This window comes from Salmo salar, chromosome ssa28 (genome assembly GCF_905237065.1).
Source record: "Salmo salar chromosome ssa28, Ssal_v3.1, whole genome shotgun sequence".
In the NCBI taxonomy this organism is placed as follows: domain Eukaryota; kingdom Metazoa; phylum Chordata; class Actinopteri; order Salmoniformes; family Salmonidae; genus Salmo; species Salmo salar.
The window spans coordinates 39,134,429-39,162,114 of NC_059469.1; the positions used below are offsets into that span (position 1 = coordinate 39,134,429).

At 44.3% G+C, this 27,686-nt stretch overlaps 1 protein-coding gene across 2 annotated transcripts; it reads left to right on the forward strand.

Annotated features, from left to right (window-relative positions):
- Positions 1–223: 223 nt before the first annotated feature.
- Positions 224–27,449, forward strand: LOC106589988 (cofilin-2). Of its 2 annotated transcripts, none has more exons than XM_045710279.1 (6): positions 224–242; positions 9,698–9,878; positions 19,283–19,441; positions 20,472–20,611; positions 20,980–21,056; positions 26,610–27,449. In XM_045710279.1, exons 2-6 carry the CDS (start codon positions 9,876–9,878, stop codon positions 26,723–26,725), a joined length of 495 nt encoding a protein of 164 aa, XP_045566235.1. In that variant the 5' UTR covers positions 224–242; positions 9,698–9,875; the 3' UTR covers positions 26,726–27,449. The 2 variants fall into 2 exon arrangements, with proteins under 2 accessions (XP_045566235.1, XP_045566236.1); XM_045710280.1 differs by lacking the exon at positions 224–242 and adding an exon at positions 7,200–7,218.
- Positions 27,450–27,686: the final 237 nt, after the last annotated feature.

Genomic DNA, 27,686 nt, shown 5'->3' on the forward strand with positions numbered 1-27,686 from the left:
CCTCCCTGGCATATTACATCATTTATGCGGCAGTGTTACGGACACAGGTATCCTGTGTGTATTTGTTTTCTCTCCTTCTGCCCTAATCACAGGTGGCAGTCATCAGTCGCCAATCAGAAGACACACCTTTTCCCTTACCCAATCACATCCCCTTTCCCTTGGTTTAAAAGAAACCCAATCAGTTGTCTCTGGAGATAACTCTTTTTGTTTTTGCGCCTACGACTCACATTTTCCGTTATCATGTGAGTATGTATTGTTGTGGTGTATGGCTGTTTGTTTGTTGGTGGGAAAAGGGGATACCAAGCCAAGTTGCCCTTGGGCCCTACATTACCCGTAGGAAAACAGCGTCTAAATACCCTAGTTAGAACTGGGCGGTCCACCCGCTGTATTTTATTGGTTTGTTAGCTAGCTGTTCCTGATTTGTATGAGATATGTTATGGGTCTCGTTTCCGTCCCCCCCCCCTAGTTTGCAGGGTCAAAGGGGTTCGTAACAAGCAGGATACAAGACATTTTTGTGCTCACTTGAACAGGATGGTGGTGCGGCAGTCCTTGTAGGCAAATTTTGTCATCAAACTTTTTTTCATCGAAGTCTGGCATTCTCTGGATTTATGGTGCTTTCAAGACAACTGGGAACTCAGGGGGGACGGGACGGGACACGAGGTTGAATCATGACGTCATTGATCTTCAGGTCGGAGCTCTAGAAAGAGGCCTGAGTTCGTGAGTTTAGTCTTCCCCCCCCCCAGAGTTCCCACCTGTCTTGAACTCAAAAGACTGTAATCATGGCCAAGTGTGGCCTAATATCATTGGTTAATTCAAATATAAAAAATGGCATACAAAGAACATACAAAAAAAAACGAATGGATAGCATGCGATCATAGATACATTTTAGACTACACAAGCTTACAAACAATTACAATTGGCAAAGTCACAATTATCACAAGAACGGCTTCAGATCGAAGTCTATGTTGAGGCCGAAGGGAGCAAGGGTCTTTAAACTAAAGATCCAGGCAGCCTCTCGTTTTAACAATAAATTATCAAGGTCACCCCCTCTCCTATGGGAGGGTGACGTGTTCGATGCCAATATAACGCAGAGACGAAATCGAGTGGTTTGCTTCCAAAAAGTGGGCCGCAACTGGGTAAGTCGAGTTTTACCACCTAATGGTGCTACGATGCTCCGAGATGCTTTTAATTCACGCTTTGTTTTACCCACATTTTTTTTTTTCCGTTCACCTTCGTTGTTCAGGAATATCTTGGGGGTGATAAATCCGAGTGTACCAATTGGTCTCTGAGATTTCTGCCCCGCGAGAATACGACCAGGGGATGGTCCGAAAAACACATTACCGAGACTATCAACGGATCTTAGAATGTGCCGATGTTTGTGAACGATTCCCTTGTTCAGAGCGCTTTGAATAGCGAGAGGTTAAAACGCACGAATGCGTCTTTTTTTTTGCGAGACTGACCTTGGAAAAAGGTCATGTTTTGAATTATATCAATGGCAATATTAATCTGATCATTTTTGTACCCCCCCCCCCTCTCCTTGAACTTGCTCTGCGTCTCAGCCATATTTCTGTCAAAATCTGACTTTTAGTTTTTTTTTGCAAATTCTTTTGATTTGACAGAATTGGCTGTAGGTCAAACTATTTTTCAAGGCAAGTGGGTGACAACTATCAGCCCTCAACAAACTGTTACGATCAGTGGGTTTCCTGTTACGATCAGTGGGTTTCCTGTTACGATCAGTGGGTTTCCTGTTACGATCAGTGGGTTTCCTGTTACGATCAGTGGGTTTCCTGTTACGATCAGTGGGTTTCCTGTTACGATCAGTGGGTTTCCTGTTACGATCAGTGGGTTTCCTGTTACGATCAGTGGGTTTCCTGTTACGATCAGTGGGTTTCCTGTTACGATCAGTGGGTTTCCTGTTACGATCAGTGTAGAGAACATTATCTTCACACAAGATCAGAAGATCCAGAAAACTGATTTGACGTGTATCAGAGAGTAAATCTCAAATGTTCAGAACGGGAGTTAAGAAAAGCATGGAACGCCTGAAGCAGTTCTGCATCACCCCTCCACAATAATATCATCAATATACCGTCTCCAAATCATGATGTAAGGCAAGAAAACATTGTTGAGAGGATTGAAAATGGATTGTTTCTCCATGTAACCCACATACAAATCAGCATAGTTAGGGAGCCATGGGGGATCCCACAGCAGTACCCTTCGTCTGAATAAAGAAATCATGTACAAACATGAAATAGTTATGTGTGAGAACTATTTCAGCCAATGTTATAATGCAGGCACTGGAAGGTAGTTCATTAGGGTCACGTTGCAGAAGAAAATGTCCCATGGCTTCAATACCGCCCTCATGTGGAATATTTGTGTATAACGACTCCAAACATCAAAAGTAACTAACAAGGTGTTCTCAGGGAGACGATCGAGAGATTCAGTGAGGCCATACTGCTGGTGTCCTTTAGGAGGAGGGGAGCTGTTCTGAGACCATACTGCTGGTGTCCTTTAGGAGGAGGGGAGCTGTTCTGAGATCATACTGCTGGTGTCCTTTAGGAGGAGGGGAGCTGGTCTGAGACCATACTGCTGGTGTCCTTTAGGAGGAGGGGAGCTGTTCTGAGATCATACTGCTGGTGTCCTTTAGGAGGAGGGGAGCTGTTCTGAGATCATACTGCTGGTGTCCTTTAGGAGGAGGGGAGCTGTTCTGAGATCATACTGCTGGTGTCCTTTAGGAGGAGGGGAACTGTTCTGAGATCATACTGCTGGTGTCCTTTAGGAGGAGGGGAGCTGTTCTGAGATCATACTGCTGGTGTCCTTTAGGAGGAGGGGAGCTGTTCTGAGATCATACTGCTGGTGTCCTTTAGGAGGAGGGGAGCTGGTCTGAGATCATACTGCTGGTGTCCTTTAGGAGGAGGGGAGCTGTTCTGAGATCATACTGCTGGTGTCCTTTAGGAGGAGGGGAGCTGTTCTGAGATCATACTGCTGGTGTCCTTTAGGAGGAGGGGAGCTGGTCTGAGATCATACTGCTGGTGTCCTTTAGGAGGAGGGGAGCTGGTCTGAGATCATACTGCTGGTGTCCTTTAGGAGGAGGGGAGCTGTTCTGAGATCATACTGCTGGTGTCCTTTAGGAGGAGGGGAGCTGTTCTGAGGTCATACTGCTGGTGTCCTTTAGGAGGAGGGGAGCTGTTCTGAGATCATACTGCTGGTGTCCTTTAGGAGGAGGGGAGCTGTTCTGAGATCATACTGCTGGTGTCCTTTAGGAGGAGGGGAGCTGTTCTGAGATCATACTGCTGATGTCCTTTAGGAGGGGGAACTGTTCTGAGATCATACTGCTGGTGTCCTTTAGGAGGAGGGGAGCTGTTCTGAGATCATACTGCTGGTGTCCTTTAGGAGGAGGGGAGCTGTTCTGAGATCATACTGCTGGTGTCCTTTAGGAGGAGGGGAGCTGTTCTGAGATCATACTGCTGGTGTCCTTTAGGAGGGGAGCTGTTCTGAGGTCATACTGCTGGTGTCCTTTAGGAGGAGGGGAGCTGGTCTGAGATCATACTGCTGGTGTCCTTTAGGAGGAGGGGAGCTGTTCTGAGATCATACTGCTGGTGTCCTTTAGGAGGAGGGGAGCTGTTCTGAGGTCATACTGCTGGTGTCCTTTAGGAGGAGGGGAGCTGTTCTGAGATCATACTGCTGGTGTCCTTTAGGAGGAGGGGAGCTGTTCTGAGATCATACTGCTGGTGTCCTTTAGGAGGGGAGCTGTTCTGAGATCATACTGCTGGTGTCCTTTAGGAGGAGGGGAGCTGTTCTGAGGTCATACTGCTGGTGTCCTTTAGGAGGAGGGGAGCTGTTCTGAGATCATACTGCTGGTGTCCTTTAGGAGGAGGGGAGCTGTTCTGAGATCATACTGCTGGTGTCCTTTAGGAGGAAGGGAGCTGTTCTGAGATCATACTGCTGGTGTCCTTTAGGAGGAGGGGAGCTGGTCTGAGATCATACTGCTGGTGTCCTTTAGGAGGAGGGGAGCTGTTCTGAGATCATACTGCTGGTGTCCTTTAGGAGGAGGGGAGCTGTTCTGAGATCATACTGCTGGTGTCCTTTAGGAGGAGGGGAGCTGTTCTGAGATCATACTGCTGGTGTCCTTTAGGAGGAGGGGAGCTGTTCTGAGACCATACTGCTGGTGTCCTTTAGGAGGGGAGCTGTTCTGAGATCATACTGCTGGTGTCCTTTAGGAGGAGGGGAGCTGTTCTGAGATCATACTGCTGGTGTCCTTTAGGAGGAGGGGAGCTGTTCTGAGACCATACTGCTGGTGTCCTTTAGGAGGAGGGGAGCTGTTCTGAGACCATACTGCTGGTGTCCTTTAGGAGGAGTGGAGCTGGTCTGAGATCATACTGCTGGTGTCCTTTAGGAGGAGGGGAGCTGTTCTGAGATCATACTGCTGGTGTCCTTTAGGAGGAGGGGAGCTGTTCTGAGATCATACTGCTGGTGTCCTTTAGGAGGAGGGGAGCTGTTCTGAGATCATACTGCTGGTGTCCTTTAGGAGGAGGGGAGCTGTTCTGAGATCATACTGCTGGTGTCCTTTAGGAGGAGGGGAGCTGTTCTGAGATCATACTGCTGGTGTCCTTTAGGAGGAGGGGAGCTGTTCTGAGATCATACTGCTGGTGTCCTTTAGGAGGGGAGCTGTTCTGAGATCATACTGCTGGTGTCCTTTAGGAGGAGGAGCTGTTCTAAGATCATACTGCTGGTGTCCTTTAGGAGGAGGGGAGCTGTTCTGAGATCATACTGCTGGTGTCCTTTAGGAGTGGAGCTGTTCTGAGATCATACTGCTGGTGTCCTTTAGGAGGAGGGGAGCTGTTCTGAGATCATACTGCTGGTGTCCTTTAGGAGGAGGGGAGCTGTTCTGAGATCATACTGCTGGTGTCCTTTAGGAGGAGGGGAGCTGTTCTGAGATCATACTGCTGGTGTCCTTTAGGAGGAGGGGAGCTGTTCTGAGATCATACTGCTGGTGTCCTTTAGGAGGAGGGGAGCTGTTCTGAGATCATACTGCTGGTGTCCTTTAGGAGGAGGGGAGCTGGTCTGAGACCATACTGCTGGTGTCCTTTAGGAGGAGGGGAGCTGTTCTGAGATCATACTGCTGGTGTCCTTTAGGAGGAGGGGAGCTGTTCTGAGATCATACTGCTGGTGTCCTTTAGGAGGAGGGGAGCTGTTCTGAGATCATACTGCTGGTGTCCTTTAGGAGGAGGGGAGCTGGTCTGAGATCATACTGCTTGTGTCCTTTAGGAGGAGGGGAGCTGTTCTGAGATCATACTGCTGGTGTCCTTTAGGAGGAGGGGAGCTGTTCTGAGATCATACTGCTGGTGTCCTTTAGGAGGAGGGGAGCTGTTCTGAGATCATACTGCTGGTGTCCTTTAGGAGGAGTGGAGCTGGTCTGAGATCATACTGCTGGTGTCCTTTAGGAGGAGGGGAGCTGGTCTGAGACCATACTGCTGGTGTCCTTTAGGAGGAGGGGAGCTGTTCTGAGATCATACTGCTGGTGTCCTTTAGGAGGAGGGGAGCTGTTCTGAGATCATACTGCTGGTGTCCTTTAGGAGGAGGGGAGCTGTTCTGAGATCATACTGCTGGTGTCATTTAGGAGGAGGGGAGCTGTTCTGAGATAACTGCTGGTGTCCTTTAGGAGGAGGGGAGCTGTTCTGAGATCATACTGCTGGTGTCCTTTAGGAGGAGGGGAGCTGGTCTGAGATCATACTGCTGGTGTCCTTTAGGAGGAGGGGAGCTGTTCTGAGATCATACTGCTGGTGTCCTTTAGGAGGAGGGGAGCTGGTCTGAGATCATACTGCTGGTGTCCTTTAGGAGGAGGGGAGCTGTTCTGAGATCATACTGCTGGTGTCCTTTAGGAGGAGGGGAGCTGTTCTGAGATCATACTGCTGGTGTCCTTTAGGAGGAGGGGAGCTGGTCTGAGATCATACTGCTGGTGTCCTTTAGGAGGAGGGGAGCTGTTCTGAGATCATACTGCTGGTGTCCTTTAGGAGGAGGGGAGCTGTTCTGAGATCATACTGCTGGTGTCCTTTAGGAGGAGGGGAGCTGTTCTGAGATCATACTGCTGGTGTCCTTTAGGAGGAGGGGAGCTGTTCTGAGATCATACTGCTGGTGTCCTTTAGGAGGAGGGGAGCTGTTCTGAGATATCTGCTGGTGTCCTTTAGGAGGAGGGGAGCTGTTCTGAGATCATACTGCTGGTGTCCTTTAGGAGGAGTGGAGCTGTTCTGAGATCATACTGCTGGTGTCCTTTAGGAGGAGGGGAGCTGTTCTGAGATCATACTGCTGGTGTCCTTTAGGAGGAGGGGAGCTGTTCTGAGATCATACTGCTGGTGTCCTTTAGGAGGAGGGGAGCTGTTCTGAGATCATACTGCTGGTGTCCTTTAGGAGGAGGGGAGCTGTTCTGAGACCATACTGCTGGTGTCCTTTAGGAGGAGGGGAGCTGTTCTGAGATCATACTGCTGGTGTCCTTTAGGAGGAGGGGAGCTGTTCTGAGATCATACTGCTGGTGTCCTTTAGGAGGAGGGGAGCTGGTCTGCGAGTGGTCTAATAAAAAAGTCAACACAAGTAGATAGAGGGGCCGTTAAGCACCTCCTCTATCCCCCACCCCCTCTATCCCCCACCTCCTCTATCCCCCACCCCTCTTTTTCTCAGTCTCCCCTCTCCCCCTTCTCTAACCAGGTCAGGCCACATCTCTCTCTGTGCCATCTCTCTCTCTCTTTCTTTCTCTCTTTCTTTCTTTCTCTCTTTCTTTCTCTCTTTCTTTCTTTCTCTCTTTCTTTCTTTCTTTCTTTCTCTCTCTCTCTCTCTCTCTCTCTCTCTCTCTCTCTCTCTCTCTCTCTCTCTCTCTCTCTCTCTCTCTCTCTCTCTCTCTCTCTCTCTCTCTCTCTCTCTCTCTCTCTCTCTCTCTCTCTCTCTCTCTCTCTCTCACCTTCCCCTCGCTCTCTCTCACCTTCCCCCAGGACTGTACATACAGGCTCACATTCCTCCTGACAGAACAGGTTCTAACACGTCCTCGTCATCAGACTAACTACACCCCCACCGTTTACGGCAAACTAGCTCCGCCCCCGCCGTTTACAGCAAACTAGCTCTATATATAGTGCACTACTGTTGACCAGGGTCCATAGGGTGTATAGGTGTAGGAAATAGGGTGCCATTTGGGACGCAGCCAATCAGACACAGAAGATAACATTACTCCTGGTAGGTGATATAGATGTGTACAAAGTTTTCACTTTGTCATTATGGGGTATTGAATGTAGATTGATGAGTGAATATATATATTTTTTTTAAATCCGTTTTAGAATCATGCTGTAACGTAACAAAATGTAGAAAAAGTGAAGGGGGTAGAATACTTTCCGAATGCACTTTATGTTATAGACTCAAAGATATCACCATTTCTGGTAGGTGATGCAGTACCAGTCAAACGTTTGGACACACCTACCCATTCCAGGGTTTTTCTTTTATTTGTACTATTTTCTACATTGTTGAATAATATTGAAGACATCTAAACAATGAAATGAAATAACACAATATGGAATCAGGTAGTAACCCCCAAAAAAGTGTTAAACAAATCAAAATATATTTTAGATTCATCAAAGTAGCCACCTTTTTTTTCCTTGACAGCTTTGCACACTCTTGGCATCCTCTCAACCAGCTTCATGAGGTAGTCACCTGGAATGCATTTCAATTAACAGGTGTGCCTTGTTAAAAGTTAATTTGTGGAATTTCTTTCCTTCTTAATGCGTCTGAGCCAATCAGTTGTGTTGTGACATGGTAGGGGTGGTATACAGAAGATAGCCCTATTTGGTAAAAGACCAAGTCCATATTATGGCAAGAACAGCTCCAATAAGCAAAGAGAAACCCAGAAAATTTCAAAAACTTTTAGTTTCTACAAGTGCAGTTACAAGAACCTTCAAGCGCTATGATGAAACTGCCTCTCATGAGGACCGCCACAGGAAAGGAAGACCCAGAGTTACCTCTGCTGCAGAGAATAAGTTCATTAAAGTTAACTGCACCTCAGATTGCAGCCCAAATAAATGCTTCACAGAGTTCAAGTAACAGACACATCTCAACATCAACTGTTCAGACGAGACTGCATGAATCAGGCCTTCATGGTCAAATTGCTGCAAAGAAACCACTACTAAAGGACATCAATAAGAAGAAGAGACTTGCTTGGGCCAAGAAACACGAGCAGTGGACATTAGACCGGTGTAAATCTGTCCTTTTGGTGTGATGATTCCAAATTTGATATTTTTGGTTCCAACCGCCGTGTCTTTGTGAGTCGCTAAGTAGATGAACGGATGATCTCCGCATGTGTGGTTCCCACCGTGAAGCATGGAGGAGGAGGTGTGATGGTGCTTTGCTGGTGACACTGTCTGTGATTTATTTAGAATTCAAGGCGCGCTTAACCAGCATGGCTACCACAGCATTCTGCAGCCCCAATTCCATCTTGTTTGCGCTTAGTGGGACTATCATTTGTTTTTCAACAGGACAATGACCCAACACCCCTCCAGGCTGTGTAAGGGCTATTTGACCAAGAAGGAGAGTGGAGTGCTGCATCAGATGACCTGGCCTCCACAATCACTCAACCTCCACCCAATTGGGATGAGTTGGACCGCAGAGAGTTGAAGGAAAAGCAGCCAACAAGTGCTCAGCATATGTGGGAACTCCTTCAAGACTGTTGGAAAAGCATTCCAGGTGAAGCTGGTTGAGAGAATGCCACAAGTGTGCAAAGCTGTCATCAAGGCAAAAGCTGGCTACTTTGAAAAATCTAAAATCTATTTTGATTTGTTTAATCCATCCACATCCACTTCAGGTGCTTCAGGTGAAATATGAACGCACTGCCAGCACACTGACGGTGTAAAGTAAGGCGTCGTGTGGGCGAGGGGTTTGCTGATGTCAATGTTGTGAACAGAGTGCCTCGTGGTGGTGGTGTTATGGTTTGGACAGGGCTACAGACAACAAACACAATTGCATGTTATCGATGGTAATTTGAATGCACAGAGATACTGTGATGAGATCCTGAGGCCCCATTGTCGTGCCTTTCATCCTCCTCCATCACCTCATGTTTCAGCATGACGATGCACGGCCCCATGTCACAAGGATCTGTACACAATTCCTGGAAGCTGAAAATGCCCCAGTTCTTCAATGGCCTGCATACTCACCAGACATGTCACCCATTGAGCATGTTTGGGATGCTCTGGATCGACGTGTAAAACAGTGTGTTCTAGTTCCAATATCCAGCAACTTCTCACAGCCATTGAAGTGGAGTGGGACAACATTCCACAGGCCACAGCCAACAGCCTGATCAACTCTATGTGAAGGAGAAGTGTCGCGCTGCATCAGGCAAATGGTGGTCACACCAGATACTGACTAGTTTTCTGATCCACGTCCCCTACCTTTTTATTTAAGGTATCAGTGACCAACAGATACATATCTGTATTCCCAGTCATGATATTCATAGATTAGGGCCTAAAGAATATATTTTCAATTGACTGATTTCCTCTTTTATAAAACCTTTTGAAAATGTTGCATGTTGTGTTTTTATATTCTTTTGTTCAGTGTACATAGTCAGGTAACTTGTATGACTTTATTAGCATTGTGATAAGTTAGTGTTTATAAATTGTGTTGCATTGAGCCTTCTAGTGTTCTTACCAATTTAATATACCTGTTTTTACAGGAAACTGGCCTAGCCTCGGGCTACGTTTGCCGTCAGAAGGAAACAGGAAGCTGACGGGTGTGTACCGCTGCAATCCAACCTCCCTGTTTTTCTACCTGCTTTTTCTTTCCCGACCAAAAAGCGCTGGATACACCTATCCTCGTCCTTCTCCTGTCTACTTTCTTCACAGCAGTGTAAAATGGTGAGTACTGGATGTTTTTTTTTTGTTGCATCGATGGCGCTTCCTAAGCCAACATATTCTCAGTATTACTATATATTGTAGGGTTAGAGGTTAGGAAAATATGTCTTATGTTATGAAACTGAGAGAAACGGTTTTAAAAATAACTTATCAAATGGATAGTATAACTCTCTCTCTCCAGTCCAATATTTACCACACTGATAATTGTAAACCTCAGTGGGAATATATCCTGAATCTTTGGCTCTTTTGGCATTCACAACGTCCACAGTTACTTTCGCCATCTTCATTAAAGAGCAAACGTTTTTGTTGCGTACTCTTGCCATTCGGATGAAAGTTTTTTTTGTCTTACAATATGTTTTGGATTCTTCTGTAAGTAAGGAATATAAAAAGTTTAGGGGGCATTCGAACTGCCAAAAAAGTAGTGCACTATATAGGGAATAGGGTTCTATGTGCCCTGGTTTAAAGTAGTGCACTATATAGGGAATAGGGTTCTATGTGACCTGGTCTAAAGTAGTGCACTACATAGGGAATAGGGTTCTATGTGCCCTGGTCTAAAGTAGTGCACGACATAAGGAATAGGGTTCTATGTGCCTCGGGCTAAAGTAGTGCACTATATAGGGAATAGGGTTCTATGTGCCCTGGTCTAAAGTAGTGCACTACATAGGGAATAGGGTGACATTAGTTATACAACCAGCGCCCTCCTGAGTGTTTTGGCATCACCAGGGCGGTTCTACGACTAGTGCTGACTTGTTCCTTACTGTCTCCAGGAATGTGGCCGACAGAGGCCTAGACCACTCACAAGGAAACTATGTATGCCAAGAGAGAGACTAAGAAAAGTTACTGAGAAAGATCAGGGCCTGTATTCACAAAGATCAGGGCCTGTATTCACAAAGATCAGGGCCTGTATTCACAAAGATCAGGGCCTGTATTCACAAAGATCAGGGCCTGTATTCACAAAGATCAGGGCCTGTATTCACAAAGCGTGCTGATTGGCCTTTTAGTTCATCAATGTGTTGACCCGGGGACCCGATCCAAGATCAGCTCACCTACGCTGAGACTCTTTGTTAACATGGGACCAATAATAGTTTCTCTCTCTATACGCCATGTATTTCTCTCTATACTCCAATCATCTCTCTCTCTCTCTCACTATACTCCATGTACAGTTGAAGTCGGAAGTTTACGTACACTTAGGTTTGAGTCATTAAAACTTGTTTTTCAACCGCTCCACAAATTTCTTGTTAACAAACTATAGTTTTGGCAAGTCGGTTAGGACATCTACTTTGTGCATGACACAAGTCATTTTTCCAACAATTGTTTACAGACAGATTATTTCACTTATAATTCACTGTGTCACAATTCCAGTGGGGCAGAAGTTTAGGGCGCCTTTTTTCTCAATTTCCGCCTGACTGACGTGCCCAGGGTAGACTGCCTGTTGTTCAGGCCCTGAAGCCAGGATATGCATACAATTGGTACCATTGGATAGAAAACACTTAGAAGTTTGTAGAAATGTTAAAATGATGTAGGAGACTATAACACAATAGATATGGTAGAAGAAAAAGCAACCAGAAATGTTTCTTTTTTGAGAGGCCATGCTCTTACAATGGAAAGTATAGGGGCATTCTGAATTCTAGCTCCCAGGATGCAATTCCTATGGCTTCCACAGGGTGTCAGCAGTCTATGTTCAAGGTTTCAGGCTTGTAACTTCCAAAACGAATTAGAAATCTGAGTTTTTGTACAGGGACACAGTCTTGGAAATTTGTGTTTGGGCACGCGATGAAGACAAGATGCACCTGCTAAAATCAGTTTTCTATTGAACATATTTCTTTCTGTAAGAAATATTATAGTTTGATTACATTTTAGGGTGTCTGAGGAGTGAATAGAAACGTATTTTTACTTGTTGAAACAAAGTTTAGCGGTAGATGTTCGGATTCCTTTCTCTGCAAGTTGAACGAGTGGATTAATCAAATCAATGGCGCCAACTAAACTGACTTTATCTAACAAAACGACACTACATGTTATAGCTGGGACCCTTTGGATGACGAAACAAAGGAATATTTTCAAAAAGTAAGTAAATGTTTAATTGCTTTTTGTGAATTTATGAAACCTGTGCAGGTGGAAAAATATTTTGATGTGTGGCGTCCTCAAACAGTCGCATGGCATGCTTTCGCTGTAATAGCTACTGTAAATCGGTCAGTGCAGTTAGATTAACAAGAATTTAAGCTTTCAGCCGATATAAGACACTTATATGTACCTAAATGTGTAATATCCATCATTTTTATGATTATTTATTTGAATTGCCGCGCCCTCCAGTTTCACCGGAAGTTGTCCCGCTAGCAGGACGTCTAGCCTTTCAAACAGCTTGGAAAGTTCCAGATAATTATGTCATGGCTTTAGAAGCTTCTGATAGGCAAATTGACATCATTTGAGTCAATTGGAGGTGTACCTGTGGATGTTTTTCAAGGCCTACCTTTAAACTCAGTGCCTCTTTGCTTGACATCATGGGAAAATAAAAATAAATCAGCCAAGACCTCAGAAAGAAATTGTGGACCTCCACAAGTCTGGTTCATCCTTGGGAGCAATTTCCAAACGCCTGAAGGTACCACGTTCATCTGTACAAACAATAGTACGCAAGTATAAACACCATGGGACCACGCAGCCGTCATACCGCTCAGGAAGGAGACGCGTTCTGTCTCCTAGAGATGAATGTACTTTGGTGCGAAAAGTGCAAATCAATCCCAGATCAACAGCAAAGGACCTTGTGAAGATGCTGGAGGAAACGGGTACAAAAGTATCTACATCCACAGTAAAACAAGTCCTATATCGACATAACCTGAAAGGCCGCTCAGCAAGGAAGAAGCCACTGCTCCAAAACCGCCATAAAAAAAAAAGCCAGACTACGGTTTGCAACTGCACATGGGGACAAAGATTGGACTTTTTGGAGAAATGTCCTCTGGTCTGATGAAACAAAAATGAATTTAAATCTATAACGTTATAACATTATACCTTTTTTAGAGCTTTTACCATCTTCATTCTGGAAAATTGTTTATACAACAGTTTCAGCTGACAAACTTGTTTGGGAAATGTTTATCTTTTCCCCCTAGGCTATGTCTGCCCCATGTGGGTGCAGCTTCCTCAGCTAAATGCATTCAGGTCAGTCCTGTCCAGGTGAGAGAGACGGCCTCTGGTTTTCAGGTCAGTCCTGTTCAGGATTGAGAGACTGCCTCTGTTTTCAGGTCAGTCCTGTTCAGGTGAGTCTTTCTAGGGCTACGTAGAGCTAATAGGGCTACGTAGAGCTAATAGGGCTACGTAGAGCTAATAGGGCTACGTAGAGCTAATAGGGCTACGTAGAGCTAATAGGGCTACGTAGAGCTAATAGGGCTACGTAAGGCTATGCCTTGATATGGAGTGATATTAAAGCCTGCAAAAAATGTAATCTGAATTTAACAATTTGACTTTAATCAATCACCTGGCAATGAATGAACTATCACATAAATGATGAGATCGTCAAACGCTGAGTGTTTTTGATGTGACTAAGCTGAAACTGCCGTTGCGGCCTTTACCCAGACCACCCATATAAATACTATAACTGCTTTTACTTCCCGCTTTGCTTTGGTGCACTCAAAATGGCTGCCAGTCCATTATGGCATCATTGACTTGAATAGGGAAGCCTGTTCTACTCATTCTAGTCCTGTGTGATAACCTGACCCTTAACCCCAGCTGGCCGACTCTCATCTTGAACCCAACGGGCTCTAACTGTTCTCTTCCCACATTGATGAGCTGCGCCACAACTTGTGTCATTGGTGACTTGGACTATTTGCACTTAGACTGGATGGGCTACTATGGTAAGCAGAATATTAGCAGCACTGGGTTTGCAGAGCAGTGAGGGTTCTGTTGACTAGCTCGCAGTGGGAAGGACTTGCCTCAGCAGTCAGATGGTGATCTGCAGAGCAATAAGTTCAGTGCCGTAGCAGCATAGAATGTCAGTATTATTGTGTGTGTGTGTGTGTGTGTGTGTGTGTGTGTGTGTGTGTGTGTGTGTGTGTGTGGGGGGGCGATAGACAGAACTTTAAGTGACATTCATTTGACAGAGGTCATGAACTGCCCATATTGATCAGCACGGCAATTGATAAAACGGGACCATGTTTTCAAAACAAGTGTTTCTGAGCTTATGTCAGTACTACACCGGTAAGTTTAACGGTTTTAGAAATCAGGGATGGAGACAGGCTCTATAGACCTCTATACATGAGTGGCTGTGTTGACACCCCTGGTGATGGACACCTACTGACCCCCCCCAAAAAAAAATATATTTTGCTCTCAATGACTTGGATTACAGGCAGGCACCACATTACAACAACACTAAACAGCTCCATCAAGCATGGTCTTGTAAGTATAAAAGCAAAGCTTTATTTTCAAATAATAAAAACAGCTGGAAAAGGTAATGGGATGGGATCGGTGTTGTGAGTGAGGAATCCAATACTTTATCTTGTATGCAGAACAAAGAAAAATCACATTGTGGAAGCACCTCCTCTAAGAGTTTAAATGAGGCAGTTTTGAGAAGGTTTGAATCCTAAGCAACCTGCCTACACATTGTTTGAAGTGCAATAGACCAACATAGTTACTGTAGTAGGTCAAAGCTGTGTGCTAGACAACCTTGGCGGGTGGAATAGGCATTGTGGTACTTATGTGAATTTCCTTTATTCTTCGGGTCCAGACCAATGCCTACTTCTCACTTAACAGTTTTTTTTATTTATTTTTAATATACTGTACATTGGTAGTGCAGTAAGGTAACATAACTATTGCATTGGTCTGGTAAACTGGTAAGTGTTGAGCAGTGAGCCCAGGGTTAATCTATTGGAGCGGATAGTCTTATCTGGGCAAAGTGAATATAACGGTACATACATCCACATGGTGCTGTGGTGAATACAAGGCTGGGACTGGCCATTGCCCTAATTAGGGGCTCCCGAGTGGCACTGCAGCAGTCTAAGGCACTCCATCTGCAGTGCTAGAGGTGTCACTACAGACCCTGGTTTGATTCCGGGCTGTATCATAACTGCCCGTGATTGGGAGTCCCATTGGGTGGCGCACAGTTGGCCCAGCGTCATCCTGATTTGGGTTTGGCCGTCCATTGTAAATAAGAATTTGTTCTTAAATGACTTGCCTAGTTAAATAAAGGTTAAATAAAATAATTGAAAGACTCCAGATTAGCACATGAATAAAGACAGGGCTTTTTTTCTCCTCTGTATGTAAATAGCTATAACGTTAGTCAATGTTGCTAGCTAGCCAATTTTAGCATCAAACATAAGCTAGCTAGCTAAGTAACTCGGCTAGCAAGGTCACAATCAGATAGCAAACTAGCCAACTTAACAGCATTTACCATTTAGCTAGCTAGCTAGCTAGCTAGCAATAGCCAAGTTCTAGCTGGATAGCTAGCTAACGTTAGCAAACCATCAAACCATTAGCAAGCTAGCCAAGTAACATTAACTAGCTAGGCTAACTAGTTAGCTTGCATTATTGTCCTCGTTGATGTTCACGTTACACAACTAAAACTACTTAATGTTACTTACTTGAGCAAACATTTACATTCAAATCAGGTGCATGAACAGATGAGAACAAAAAAAACGAGAAATGTTCAAAAGCATTGGTTTGAAAAAAATAAAGAAAATAGCTAGCTAAGCTATGGAGTAGGGACATCCCAAGGATTCAGGATTGCACGGACCCTAGTCTCTCCATGCATAATTCAAAAATCCAGGCTAGTGAATTGGTGCTCCATCTATCTATATCAACTGAATGGGTACCGTGTATTGTTCGGTATTTCAAAAGGTTCCGTGGTGATAAATATAAATACTGTTCCAATGACTGTATATATGAAGATAAATACAAACAATTAAACTGGTCTAGGTGTTACGTTTTCTTTTCCAGAAGTTACTGGAAAACCTATCGAGTATTAAACAGGTTTGAAGACTAGTTGGTGGATGGGAACAATGATAACATCCCTGTTGAGGCTTTTCGGCTTCTTCTGTGTTTTTTTTTAAGAGGTGCCGCTGTACATAGTGATCAACACTTCTTCAAGTGGGTGAGACGATTTAGAGAGTGGCATTTATTGCTATAAAGGGACAACAAAACAGCTTACAGCCTCTGGCTGGCTGTGGTTAGCTGTGAAGTGGTATGCCGATTTTGAGATTAGAGAAACTCCTTGCAACTGTCTTTTCAAATTAACTCATGACTAGATGGCCTGCCAAGGGCTTATACCGGTCCTATGAGTTCAGGCTACCCACCAGAGATGCAAGTCGCATCTTGAATGGCAAACTCTGCTCACCCGCCAGGTAGGAATTTATAGCCTTGGGCATAGGGAAAGCGGAAAATAGCAAGCGGGAGGACATTGTTGCTGGGCAGATTTCTTCTACCAAATCCTGGCACGAATCTAACAGATGAGCTACAAGCAAAGCAAAAAAACAGCAGTAACCAAAATACCAAATATGTTAACAACAAAAAAACTGAATCATTTGTTTTTGCTTTGTGCACATAAACCAATATTAATGTGGTATATTTTGTTTAAACTCAGACCCAGTGACTCAGACTTGAGCACTTGGACTTCAGCCATAGGGACTTGACTCGGATTCGAGCACAGGAGACTTGGGACTAGACTCAGACTCAAGGTTTAGTGACTCGACTACAACAGTGGCTTGTTAATTCCTAAAAATCAAAATAACTTCACATATCTTCATTGTAAAGGGTTTAAACACTGTTTACCATGCTTGTTCAATGAACTATAAACAATTAATGAACATGCACCTGTGGAACGGCCGTTAAGACACCAACAGCTTACAGACGGTAGGCAATTAAGGTCACAGTTATGAAAACTTAGGACACTAAAGAGGCCTTTCTACTGACTCTGAAAAACACCAAAAGAAAGATGCCCAGGGTCCCTGCTCATCTGCGTGAACGTGCCTTAGGCATGCTGCAAGGAGGCATGAGGACTGCAGATGTGGCCAGGGCAATAAATTGCAATGTCCGTACTGTGAGACGCCTAAGACATCTGAACATCACACCTGCGGGACAGGTACAGGATGGCAACAACAACTGCCCGAGTTACACCAGGAACGCACAATCCCTCCATCAGTGCTCAGACTGTCCGCAATAGGCTGAGAGAGGCTGGACTGAGGGCTTGTAGGCCTGTTGTAAGGCAGGTCCTCACCAGACATCACCGGCAACAACGTCACCTATGGGCACAAACCCAACGTCGCTGGACCAGCCAGGACTGGCAAAAAGTGCTCTTCACTGACGAGTCGCGGTTTTGTCTCACCAGGGGCGATGGTCGGATTCGCTTTTATCGTCGAAGGAATGAGCGTTACACCGAGGCCTGTACTCTGGAGCGGGATCGATTTGGAGGTGGAGGGTCCGTCATGGTCTGGGGCGGTGTGTCACAGCATCATCGGACTGAGCTTGTTGTCATTGCAGGCAATCTCAACGCTGTGCGTTACAGGGAAGACATCCTCCTCCCTCATGTGGTACCCTTCCTGCAGGCTCATCCTGACGTGACCCTCCAGCATGACAATGCCACCAGCCATACTGCTCGTTCTGTGCGTGATTTCCTGCAAGACAGGAATATCAGTGTTCTGCCATGACCAGCGAAGAGCTCGGATCTCGGATCTCAATCCCATTGAGCACGTCTGGGACCTGTTTGATCGGAGGGTGAGGGCCATTTCCCCCCCCCCCCCCAGACGGTTGCAGGTGCCTTGGTGGAAGAGTGGGGTAACATCTCTGAGCAAGAACTGGCAAATCTGTTGCAGTCCATTAGGAGGAGATGCACTGCAGTACTTAATGCAGCTGGTGGCCACACCAGATACTGACTGTTACTTTTGATTTTGACCCCCCCCTTTGTTCAGGGACACAACATTCCATTTCTGTCAGTCACATGTCTGTGGAACTTGTTCAGTTTATGTCTCAGTTGTTGAATCTTGTTCATACAAATATTTACTCATGTTAAGTTTGCTGAAAATAAACGCAGTCGACAGTGAGAGGACGTTTCTTTACATATCATTTATGCTGTTTTGCGAACGATTCGTTCTTTTTTGAATGACTTTTATTTTTTTTTTACTGATTCGAGAGTCATGATTTTCTGAGTGACCCGTTCATTTTAGTCGTTAGTTTGACCTGCTAGTGCTGGCCGCAAATGAGTCCTACAGTAGGATTAATACATTAATCCTCTGGCTCAGCGGCTCCTCCGACCATCAACTGCATACAGGGAAATCGATCATGAGCACAGAGACGAAACATGTTTAGAACTGTTCATTGATCATCGCATGGTGCAAAAAAATTAATGAAATGAATTGATTATTGAATGTTATGATGGACACCGCTTTGTAGAACTAAAACAGAAACTCAGACTCGCTGCTCAACAAACTTGAACCCGAGAGCGAATCGTTTTTAGGGGGGGGGGGGGCTGTAGTTCCTCAAACGACTGTACTTATCACCCTCGTGGCAGTCGAGCAAAGAGTCGTTCAGAATCTAGTCGGCTGTGGCCACAACTAGACCTCGTTTAAAATGTTTAAAGAAATAATCGTATTTGTATGCCTAGCGATCAACACATGTACATTTGTTTTTTTTTAAAGCATATTTTTTACAAGTCTCAGTCACAAATGACGGCTCCAATAAGCCTCCTAAACGACCATGTAAACAAGAGGCTTGTAGAATCATGACTCTCCAGTTTTCAGTTAATCTTTCACCGTTAGGCATTACTGACTCAAAATGAACAAAATGAGTCAAAGATCAGAGTCAGTTAAAAGAGCTGAACTTCCCATCAATAGTCAGGAGTTTTTTTTGGGTGTTCCAAAGATTATGGTCACTTGCACAAAAAAAATATGAAAATAGCTAATTACACACACACACACATTGCCAAACTTGTCAGTCGTTCACTTACTGTAAATGGTAAGGAAGCACAAAGATCCGGCGGATGGAATTCTTTGCAGTTTGGTTGTTTTCAGGAATACATTTCACCCGCACAATTGGGCAACCACATAGCAGGCTCACTTGCCCGACTGCTGAGTTCAGTTGCCCCGGTCAACCCTTTTTAATGTCAATCCCTGCATGTAAATACATCTGTAAGGTTACAAGGTCCTAATTTGGAAATTAAGATTTCCTGCTGTTCAAACAATGGTTATTTCAATTACTTTATATTCTAATTGATTCTTCAAGATTATATATTTCTAAGGAGCTTAGTACAACTGTCTGACCACAAGGTTGGATTCTTCTTCTTCTCTCCTTTTTGACCGTTGAATTCTTCTAATTCTTCTTCTCTCCTTTGTGACCATTGTATTCTTCTAATTCTTCTTCTCTCCTTTGTGACCATTGTATTCTTCTTCTCTCCTTTGTGACCATTGTATTCTTCTTCTCTCCTTTGTGACCAGGCCTCTGGAATAGCGGTTCATGATGACGTCGTCCTCACGTTTGACAAGATCAGAGTTCGCCTCCAGGGGGCTGACAAGCAGGAGCAGCTGAAGCTGGTGCTCTTCAAGATCAGCGACGACGGGAAATGTATCATCGTGGACGAGGACAAATGCCTGAAGGTCAGAAGCTGCATATATAATAGTATATAATTATCAGTTAATAATATAGGACATTTAGCAGACACTTTTATCCAAAGTCCTCTTATCCTGGTGTTGCAAGCGCCATTCTGTACCAACTGAGATTCAGAGGACCAAGTATTTAGGCATTTTTAAGCCCTTTTTCAATTCCTATTTCCTCGATTCCTTGCATCCTCTCTCCTCGCTTCGTTCTCAAAATGAATTGGAGAACAAGGTCCAAGGGGAGGGACCTCCCCTCCACCCTCATATTACTGAGATGGAGTCAAGGAGGTAGGATGCGAGGAATCGCAGAAAGAATTTTGGGGCTACATCCTAAATCTCATTAAAAAAATCTCCGGTCAAAAGTAGTGAACTATATAGGAAAGGGGGGGGGACCTAGTCAGTTGTACAACTAAATGCATTCAACTGAAATGTGTCTTCCGCATTTAACCCAACCCCTTCTGAATCAGAGAGGTGCAGAGGGCTGCCTTAATCAACACATCCACGTCTTCGGCGCCCGGGGAACAGGGGGTTAACTGCCTTGCTCAGGGGCAGAACGACAGGTTTTGACCTTGTCAGCTCGGGGGATTCGATCCAGCAACCTTGGGGTTACTGGCCCAGCGCTCCTACCCACCAGGCTACCTGCCGCCCCCCCCCCGTAGGAAATAGGGTGACATTTTGTAAGCAATCGGAGAGTTCGGGCAACTTGTAGAATGGGCGCCATGTTAGCGCCTTGCCTTTTTTTTAAGCATTAATTTTATCCAATGATGGCAAGTAATAGCTACTTTGTTCTAATCCTAGACATTCAGTTACACGTAGCGTTGTTTAAAAATCAGAACATTCTGTATAATGTAATTGGGAGCTAACGTGACTGCCATATAATTATGTAGTGTCATGTTAATGTATCAAAATGCAGAAACCGCAATGTCCAAACTTTCTTACTATTATAACTGGGGTTAGGGTTAGTAACGTGAACATCTGGGGAAAAAAGCTCTATATAATTTATCAATTAATCAATTACCAATCAATTAAGGTCAAGGACCTGAACGGGGAGGAGGACGTATTCAGGAAGATCGTTAACATGATGCCGACGGATGACTGCCGCTATGCCCTGTATGACTGTTCCTGGGAGAGCAAGGACAGCCCCAAAGAGGACCTGGTCTTCATCATGTGGTAGGTTGGACCGTAGAGTTAGAATAACTAGACTTGTAATAACTAACACTAACCCTTAGGACCTGGTCTTCCTCATGTGGTAGGTTGGCTAAAAAGTGAGAATAACATATAGGTTAAAAGAGTTTGAATAAATAGATTACAATAATTAACCCAGTACGACTTGTTCCTGGGAGAGCAAGGAAGGTGGACTATAGATCATAGTAGGTAGGTTGGACCATAGAGTTAGAATTACATGAATAACGTTACCATGGCAGCCATATTGAATGGAGTGTGTGTGTGTGTAGAGAGAGGATTTGTTATTAATTGACTCAAGGCAAAATGTTTGTAACACTTTCTAAATGTAGTATTCTTCTGTTTATTAATTACAGGGCTCCAGAACACTCAACTATCAAAAAGAAAATGAAATACGCCAGCTCAAAGCAATACATTAAAGCAAAGTTCCAAGGTAAGTGTAATGGGTGCGTGTTGGTGGCAGGGAAGTCAGGTGCAGGAGAACAAACTTGGTTAAAAATAAAATAAAACGGAGTTGTTTAATAAATGCTGTTTTAATAAATGCTGAAAGAAAAATAAAAATATAAAAGTCCAAAATAACAAAAAAAAGTGGGGTACAAAAACCCGTCGCACATCAACATAATACACGCACAATCACATACAATCAAATAATCTCTGACAAGGACATGGGGGGGAACAGAGGGTTAAATACACAACATGTAATTGATGGGATTGGAACCAGGTGTGGTAGGAAGACAAGACAAAACAAATGGAAAATGAAAAGTGGATCAGTGATGGCTGGAAGGGCGGCGACGTCGACCTTCAACCTTTCCAGCATCAGATGGAAGAAAATGGACTGAAACAGGGAGACTGGCTTGTCCAATAAAATACTCTAATTTTCAAACGCCTTCTATTACGTGACTTTAAGCTTTAATCCACAGTTGGATTTATAGATGAATCATTATTCAAATCAAATGTTATTCATCACATGCTTCGGACTAACAGTGAAATGTTTCCAATACAGAGAGAAAGAAAATAGAGAAATAATAGAAAAGTAAAACGTAATAATAAAAGTAATAATTAATACACAATGAGTAATGATAACCTGGCTATATACACGGGGTACCGAGTAGATAATAACCTGGCTATATCCACGGGGTACCGAGTAGATGATAACCTGGCTATATACACGGGTTCCAGTACCGGTATGATAACCTGGCTATATACACGGGTTACCAGTACCTAGTCGATAATAACCTGGCTATATACACGGGGTACCGAGTAGATGATAACCTGGCTATATACACGGGGTACCGTAATATAACCTGGCTATATACACGGGGTACCGAGTAGATGATAACCTGGCTATATACACGGGGTACCGAGTAGATGATAACCTGGCTATATACACGGGGTACCGAGTAGATGATAACCTGGCTATATACACGGGTTACCGAGTAGATGATAACCTGGCTATATACACGGGTTACCAGTACCGACGGTAGATGATAACCTGGCTATATACACGGGGTACCGAGTAGATGATAACCTGGCTATATACACGGGGTACCGAGTAGATGATAACCTGGCTATATACACGGGTTACCAGTACCTAGTAGATGATAACCTGGCTATATACACGGGTTACCAGTACCTAGTAGATAATGATAACCTGGCTATATACACGGGTTACCGAGTAGATAATGATAACCTGGCTATATACACGGGTTACCTAGTCGATGATAACCGGGCTATATACACGGGTTACCAGTACCGAGTCCATGTGCAGTGGTACAAGGTCAGACCTATTGACTCTTGAACAATGTAACTTAGAAATGCCTAATGAGCTGAGTTCAACTGTCGTACCCAGTGGTGTGGTGAATGAGGCGGCCCGGGGGGGCGGATGAGGCGGCTCGGGGGGGCGGATGAGGCGGCCCGATCGGGGCACAGACCCAGTTTAGGGGGGCCATAAAATGAGGAATTTTAATCGATACAAGGTGGATTTGTTTCAATATAATTATGATGGTTCAACGCATTAAACGCTTCAACTTAAGGTTTGGTACGTTTCCCTGTCCAAATGAATCATAAATCAATTCCAAAAGTATTATTAGTGTTTGCGTTCAAGGTCAGGATTTTACGTCTCTACGGTTTTAACGGGACGTCCTAGTTTTACACACGCTTGCACCATTTTGATGGGCTTTATGGTAAGGACATCTAGCCTAATTTACTGTATTATCTTTGACTGTGTCATGAACAAAAAACAACTCCCATGATGTTTTCATCTGATTGTCAAACAAATCACTTCAGAAAGCAGGTTAAGTAGGTAACCTGAGCACGTTCGTCTACTCCAAAATAAGTCCAGCCTCCGAACACCTGCCATTTCAATAGAAAGGGACATCTATTCAAACACCATCAGTCTACAAAGTAGTGTGTATTCATGGATGCCAAGGGAAACCAGGCTTCCCCAAAAAATATTTTACAATAAAAAAAAAAAACTAACTTATACAATTATTTCTCATCCGTGTTTCATAATTTTCATTCAATTCACTAGAGGCTGAATCCATTTCACCAGAGAAGCATCCGAGCGTGGCAAACAGCTCCTCTCTGTCTCAGTATGTGTAAACATCAGATACATGATCTACACATACTGAGACAGAGAGGTGCTGTTTCACTGTCCAGACAGCATCAGATACATGGTCTACACATACTGAGACAGAGAGGTGCTGTTTCACTGTCCAGACAGCATCAGATACATGGTCTACACATACTGAGACAGAGAGATGCTGTTTCACTGTCCAGACAGCATCAGATACATGGTCTACACATACTGAGACAGAGAGGTGCTGTTTCACTGTCCTGACAGCATCAGTTACAGGGTCTACACATACTGAGACAGAGGTGCTGTTTCACTGTCCAGACAGCATCAGATACATGGTCTACACATACTGAGACAGAGAGGTGCTGTTTCACTGTCCAGACAGCATCAGATACATGGTCTACACATACTGAGACAGAGAGGTGCTGTTTCACTGTCCTGACAGCATCAGAGACATGGTCTACCACTGTCCAGACAGAAGAGGATGCTGTTTCACTGTCCAGACAGCATCAGAGAGATGCTGTTTCACTGTCCAGACAGCATCAGATACATGGTCTACACATACTGAGACAGAGAGGTGCTGTTTCACTGTCCAGACAGCATCAGATACATGCTGTCTCACTACTGAGACAGAGAGAGATGCTGTTTCACTGTCCAGACAGCATCAGAGATGCTGTTTCACTGTCCAGACAGCATCAGATACATGGTCTACACATACTGAGACAGAGAGGTGCTGTTTCACTGTCCAGACAGCATCAGATACATGGTCTACACATACTGAGACAGAGAGGAGCTGTTTCACTGTCCAGACAGCATCAGATACATGGTCTACACATACTGAGACAGAGAGATGCTGTTTCACTGTCCAGACAGCATCAGATACATGGTCTACACATACTGAGACAGAGAGGTGCTGTTTCACTGTCCAGACAGCATCAGATACATGGTCTACACATACTGAGACAGAGAGGAGCTGTTTCACTGTCCAGACAGCATCAGATACATGGTCTACACATACTGAGACAGAGAGGAGCTGTTTCACTGTCCAGACAGCATCAGAGAGATGCTGTTTCACTGTCCAGACAGCATCAGATACCCTGCGAGAGTCTGTTTCACTGTCCAGACAGCATCAGATACATGGTCTACACATACTGAGAGAGAGGTGCTGTTTCACTGTCCAGACAGCATCAGATACATGCTGTCTACACATACTGAGACAGAGAGATGCTGTTTCACTGTCCAGACAGCATCAGATAATGGTCTCTCTGAACGAGAGGTGCTGTTTCACTGTCCAGACAGCATCAGATACATGGTCTACACATACTGAGACAGAGAGGAGCTGTTTCACTGTCCAGACAGCATCAGATACATGGTCTACACATACTGAGACAGAGAGGTGCTGTTTCACTGTCCAGACAGCATCAGATACATGGTCTACACATACTGAGACAGAGAGGAGCTGTTTCACTGTCCAGACAGCATCAGAGAGATGCTGTTTCACTGTCCAGAGAGCATCAGATACATGGTCTACACATACTGAGACAGAGAGGTGCTGTTTCACTGTCCAGACAGCATCAGATACATGGTCTACACATACTGAGACAGAGAGGTGCTGTTTCACTGTCCAGACAGCATCAGATACATGGTCTACACATACTGAGACAGAGAGGTGCTGTTTCACTGTCCAGACAGCATCAGATACATGGTCTACACATACTGAGACAGAGAGATGCTGTTTCACTGTCCAGACAGCATCAGATACATGGTCTACACATACTGAGACAGAGAGGAGCTGTTTCACTGACCAGACAGCATCAGATACATGGTCTACACATACTGAGACAGATAGGTGCTGTTTCACTGTCCAGACAGCATCAGATACATGGTCTACACATACTGAGACAGAGAGGTGCTGTTTCACTGTCCAGACAGCATCAGATACATGGTCTACACATACTGAGACAGAGAGGTGCTGTTTCACTGTCCAGACAGCATCAGATACATGGTCTACACATACTGAGACAGAGAGGTGCTGTTTCACTGTCCAGACAGCATCAGATACATGGTCTACACATACTGAGACAGAGAGTGCTGTTTCACTGTCCAGACAGCATCAGATACATGGTCTACACATACTGAGACAGAGAGGTGCTGTTTCACTGTCCAGACAGCATCAGATACATGGTCTACACATACTGAGACAGAGAGGAGCTGTTTCACTGTCCAGACAGCATCAGATACACGGTCTACACATACTGAGACAGAGAGGTGCTGTTTCACTGTCCAGACAGCATCAGATACATGGTCTACACATACTGAGACAGAGAGGTGCTGTTTCACTGTCCAGACAGCATCAGATACATGGTCTACACATACTGAGACAGAGAGGTGCTGTTTCACTGTCCAGACAGCATCAGATCATGGTCTCATACTAACAGAGAGGTGCTGTTTCACTGTCCAGACAGCATCAGATACATGGTCTACACATACTGAGACAGAGAGGTGCTGTTTCACTGTCCAGACAGCATCAGAGAGATGCTGTTTCACTGTCCAGACAGCATCAGATACATGGTCTACACATACTGAGACAGAGAGGTGCTGTTTCACTGTCCAGACAGCATCAGATACATGGTCTACACATACTGAGACAGAGAGGTGCTGTTTCACTGTCCAGACAGCATCAGATACATGGTCTACACATACTGAGACAGAGAGGTGCTGTTGCGCTAGCTTGGGTGCTTTCTCCGGCCAGATTGCGTCTTGCTGTCGATACGTGCCTATTCAGAGACTACCTATCAGATCTCAGAATTTCTAGGGGGGGGGGGGCACTGGGGTGGCCAATCAGATTTCAGGGGGACAGGGACTGGCCACCCTGGGCCACACCCTGGACACGCCCCTGATCGTACCTCATCAGAACCCAAAATATAAGATTGTTTTACTCCAATGTTTGTAAACAACATAAATGTAAACAGATACTGTATAGACTCATAACATGGATAAAACTATCATTTTTATATCATGGATGGTCAGTCCTTGCATACATAGTGCTGTCTATGAATTAGAGTGGTTCCATTTCTCCAGGCCCATCCATCCATCAGCTTTTTACCAAAACAGAGAAGGGTTGTCCACTTTGTTATTGTTTCAACTGCGGATTCTAGCGCTCATGAGCCTGATGAATGACATAAATTGTAGACTAGTGACCTAGGGTGGTCTAGCATGCTACGCCAGGTCCTCCAGAACTGCAGCATGGGGTTTGAAACCTGCCTATTTCAGCACAATCTACTTTTCTTTTTTTTTTTCAGCTCCAATAAACTAACTAAAATATGTGAGGATTGGGACTGCCCCATTTCTTTAAAAAAAAATAATAATAATTGAAATGACTGACTGGCTGTGTTCTCGTGTGTTTCACAGGTCTGAAGTTTGAGTGGCAGGTGAACGACATGTCAGACGCCAAAGACAGCTCTGTCTTCATCGATAAGCTGGGAGGGAGAGGAGTCGTTAAAAAACTGGAGGGGAAAGCGGTCTAAGGTCCTGACTACTGATGCCGCCGTGCAACATGCAATCGAAACCAGACCTGGGTTCGAATACTATTCGAAATCCTTCAGATACTTTTCAGCGTTTGCTTAAGGCTGCTTAAGAGTGCCAGGTGGGCAGTTTTTTTATTATTTTGTATTTTTATTATTATTTTAAATTTAACATTTAGGGATTTTCTACTGATTGCAACAGGCAAGCTCAATCAAGCACAGCTAAAATATTTAGAATTATTTTGAATAGTTCTTGAACCCAGGTCTGTTCATAACACAGATACAAAAGCAGCCCACTGTCGGTGTCTCCAACTGACCTGTCCAACGACGAGAGTACAGTGGTTGATTTGGTCTTTGTAGAAACATGCCTTGGTCAATGAAATAGCTACTCCATGTAGTTGATACATTTACTTTTTTCCAGATGTCACTGCTCCACGACTTTACACAAATTCACATGTATTTCCTGTAACTTGGGATCCTAGTATCATCCTAGAATGTGCTTTTATTTGTGTTATCTTGTGTTATTGACTCTGTTACAGATCACAATCATGTGATTTTATTTTTTTAAGCATACCATTGATATCACACCTTCCATGGTTGCTGATGTTTTGTTTGAATTGGAAAATGTCACAAAATATATTGCTAAAAAAAGGAAGATGCCTCCACAAAATGTCGATGGCAGAAGGTCCGCCACATTATAATAAAGAGAAACTGAATTTCCCCTGGATGGGTCTGTCTGTCTGTCTGATCATTATTCCGTTTGTTACCACAGAGATTGAAGAAAATATTTTGATTTCACCTCATTTGAACATTCTGTCATAAAGAGCTTTATGTTGAACTTAATCCCCCCAAAAAAAAACAACATGTTTTCATTTAAATTAAATAAATAGACAATTTTTAAGTGCCAAATACGACCTGCTCAGTTTTCCACCACAAAACATCAGAACATGACCAAAAAGAGTAG

What these genes read in the sequence shown, in the direction of transcription:
- LOC106589988 (XM_045710279.1), top strand. An exon ending in ACGAGGACAAATGCCTGAAG is followed by an intron (nt 19,442 to 20,471) that starts GTCAGAAGCTGC and finishes CAATCAATTAAG; the next exon opens with GTCAAGGACCTGAACGGGGA. An exon ending in GACCTGGTCTTCATCATGTG is followed by an intron (nt 20,612 to 20,979) that starts GTAGGTTGGACC and finishes TATTAATTACAG; the next exon opens with GGCTCCAGAACACTCAACTA.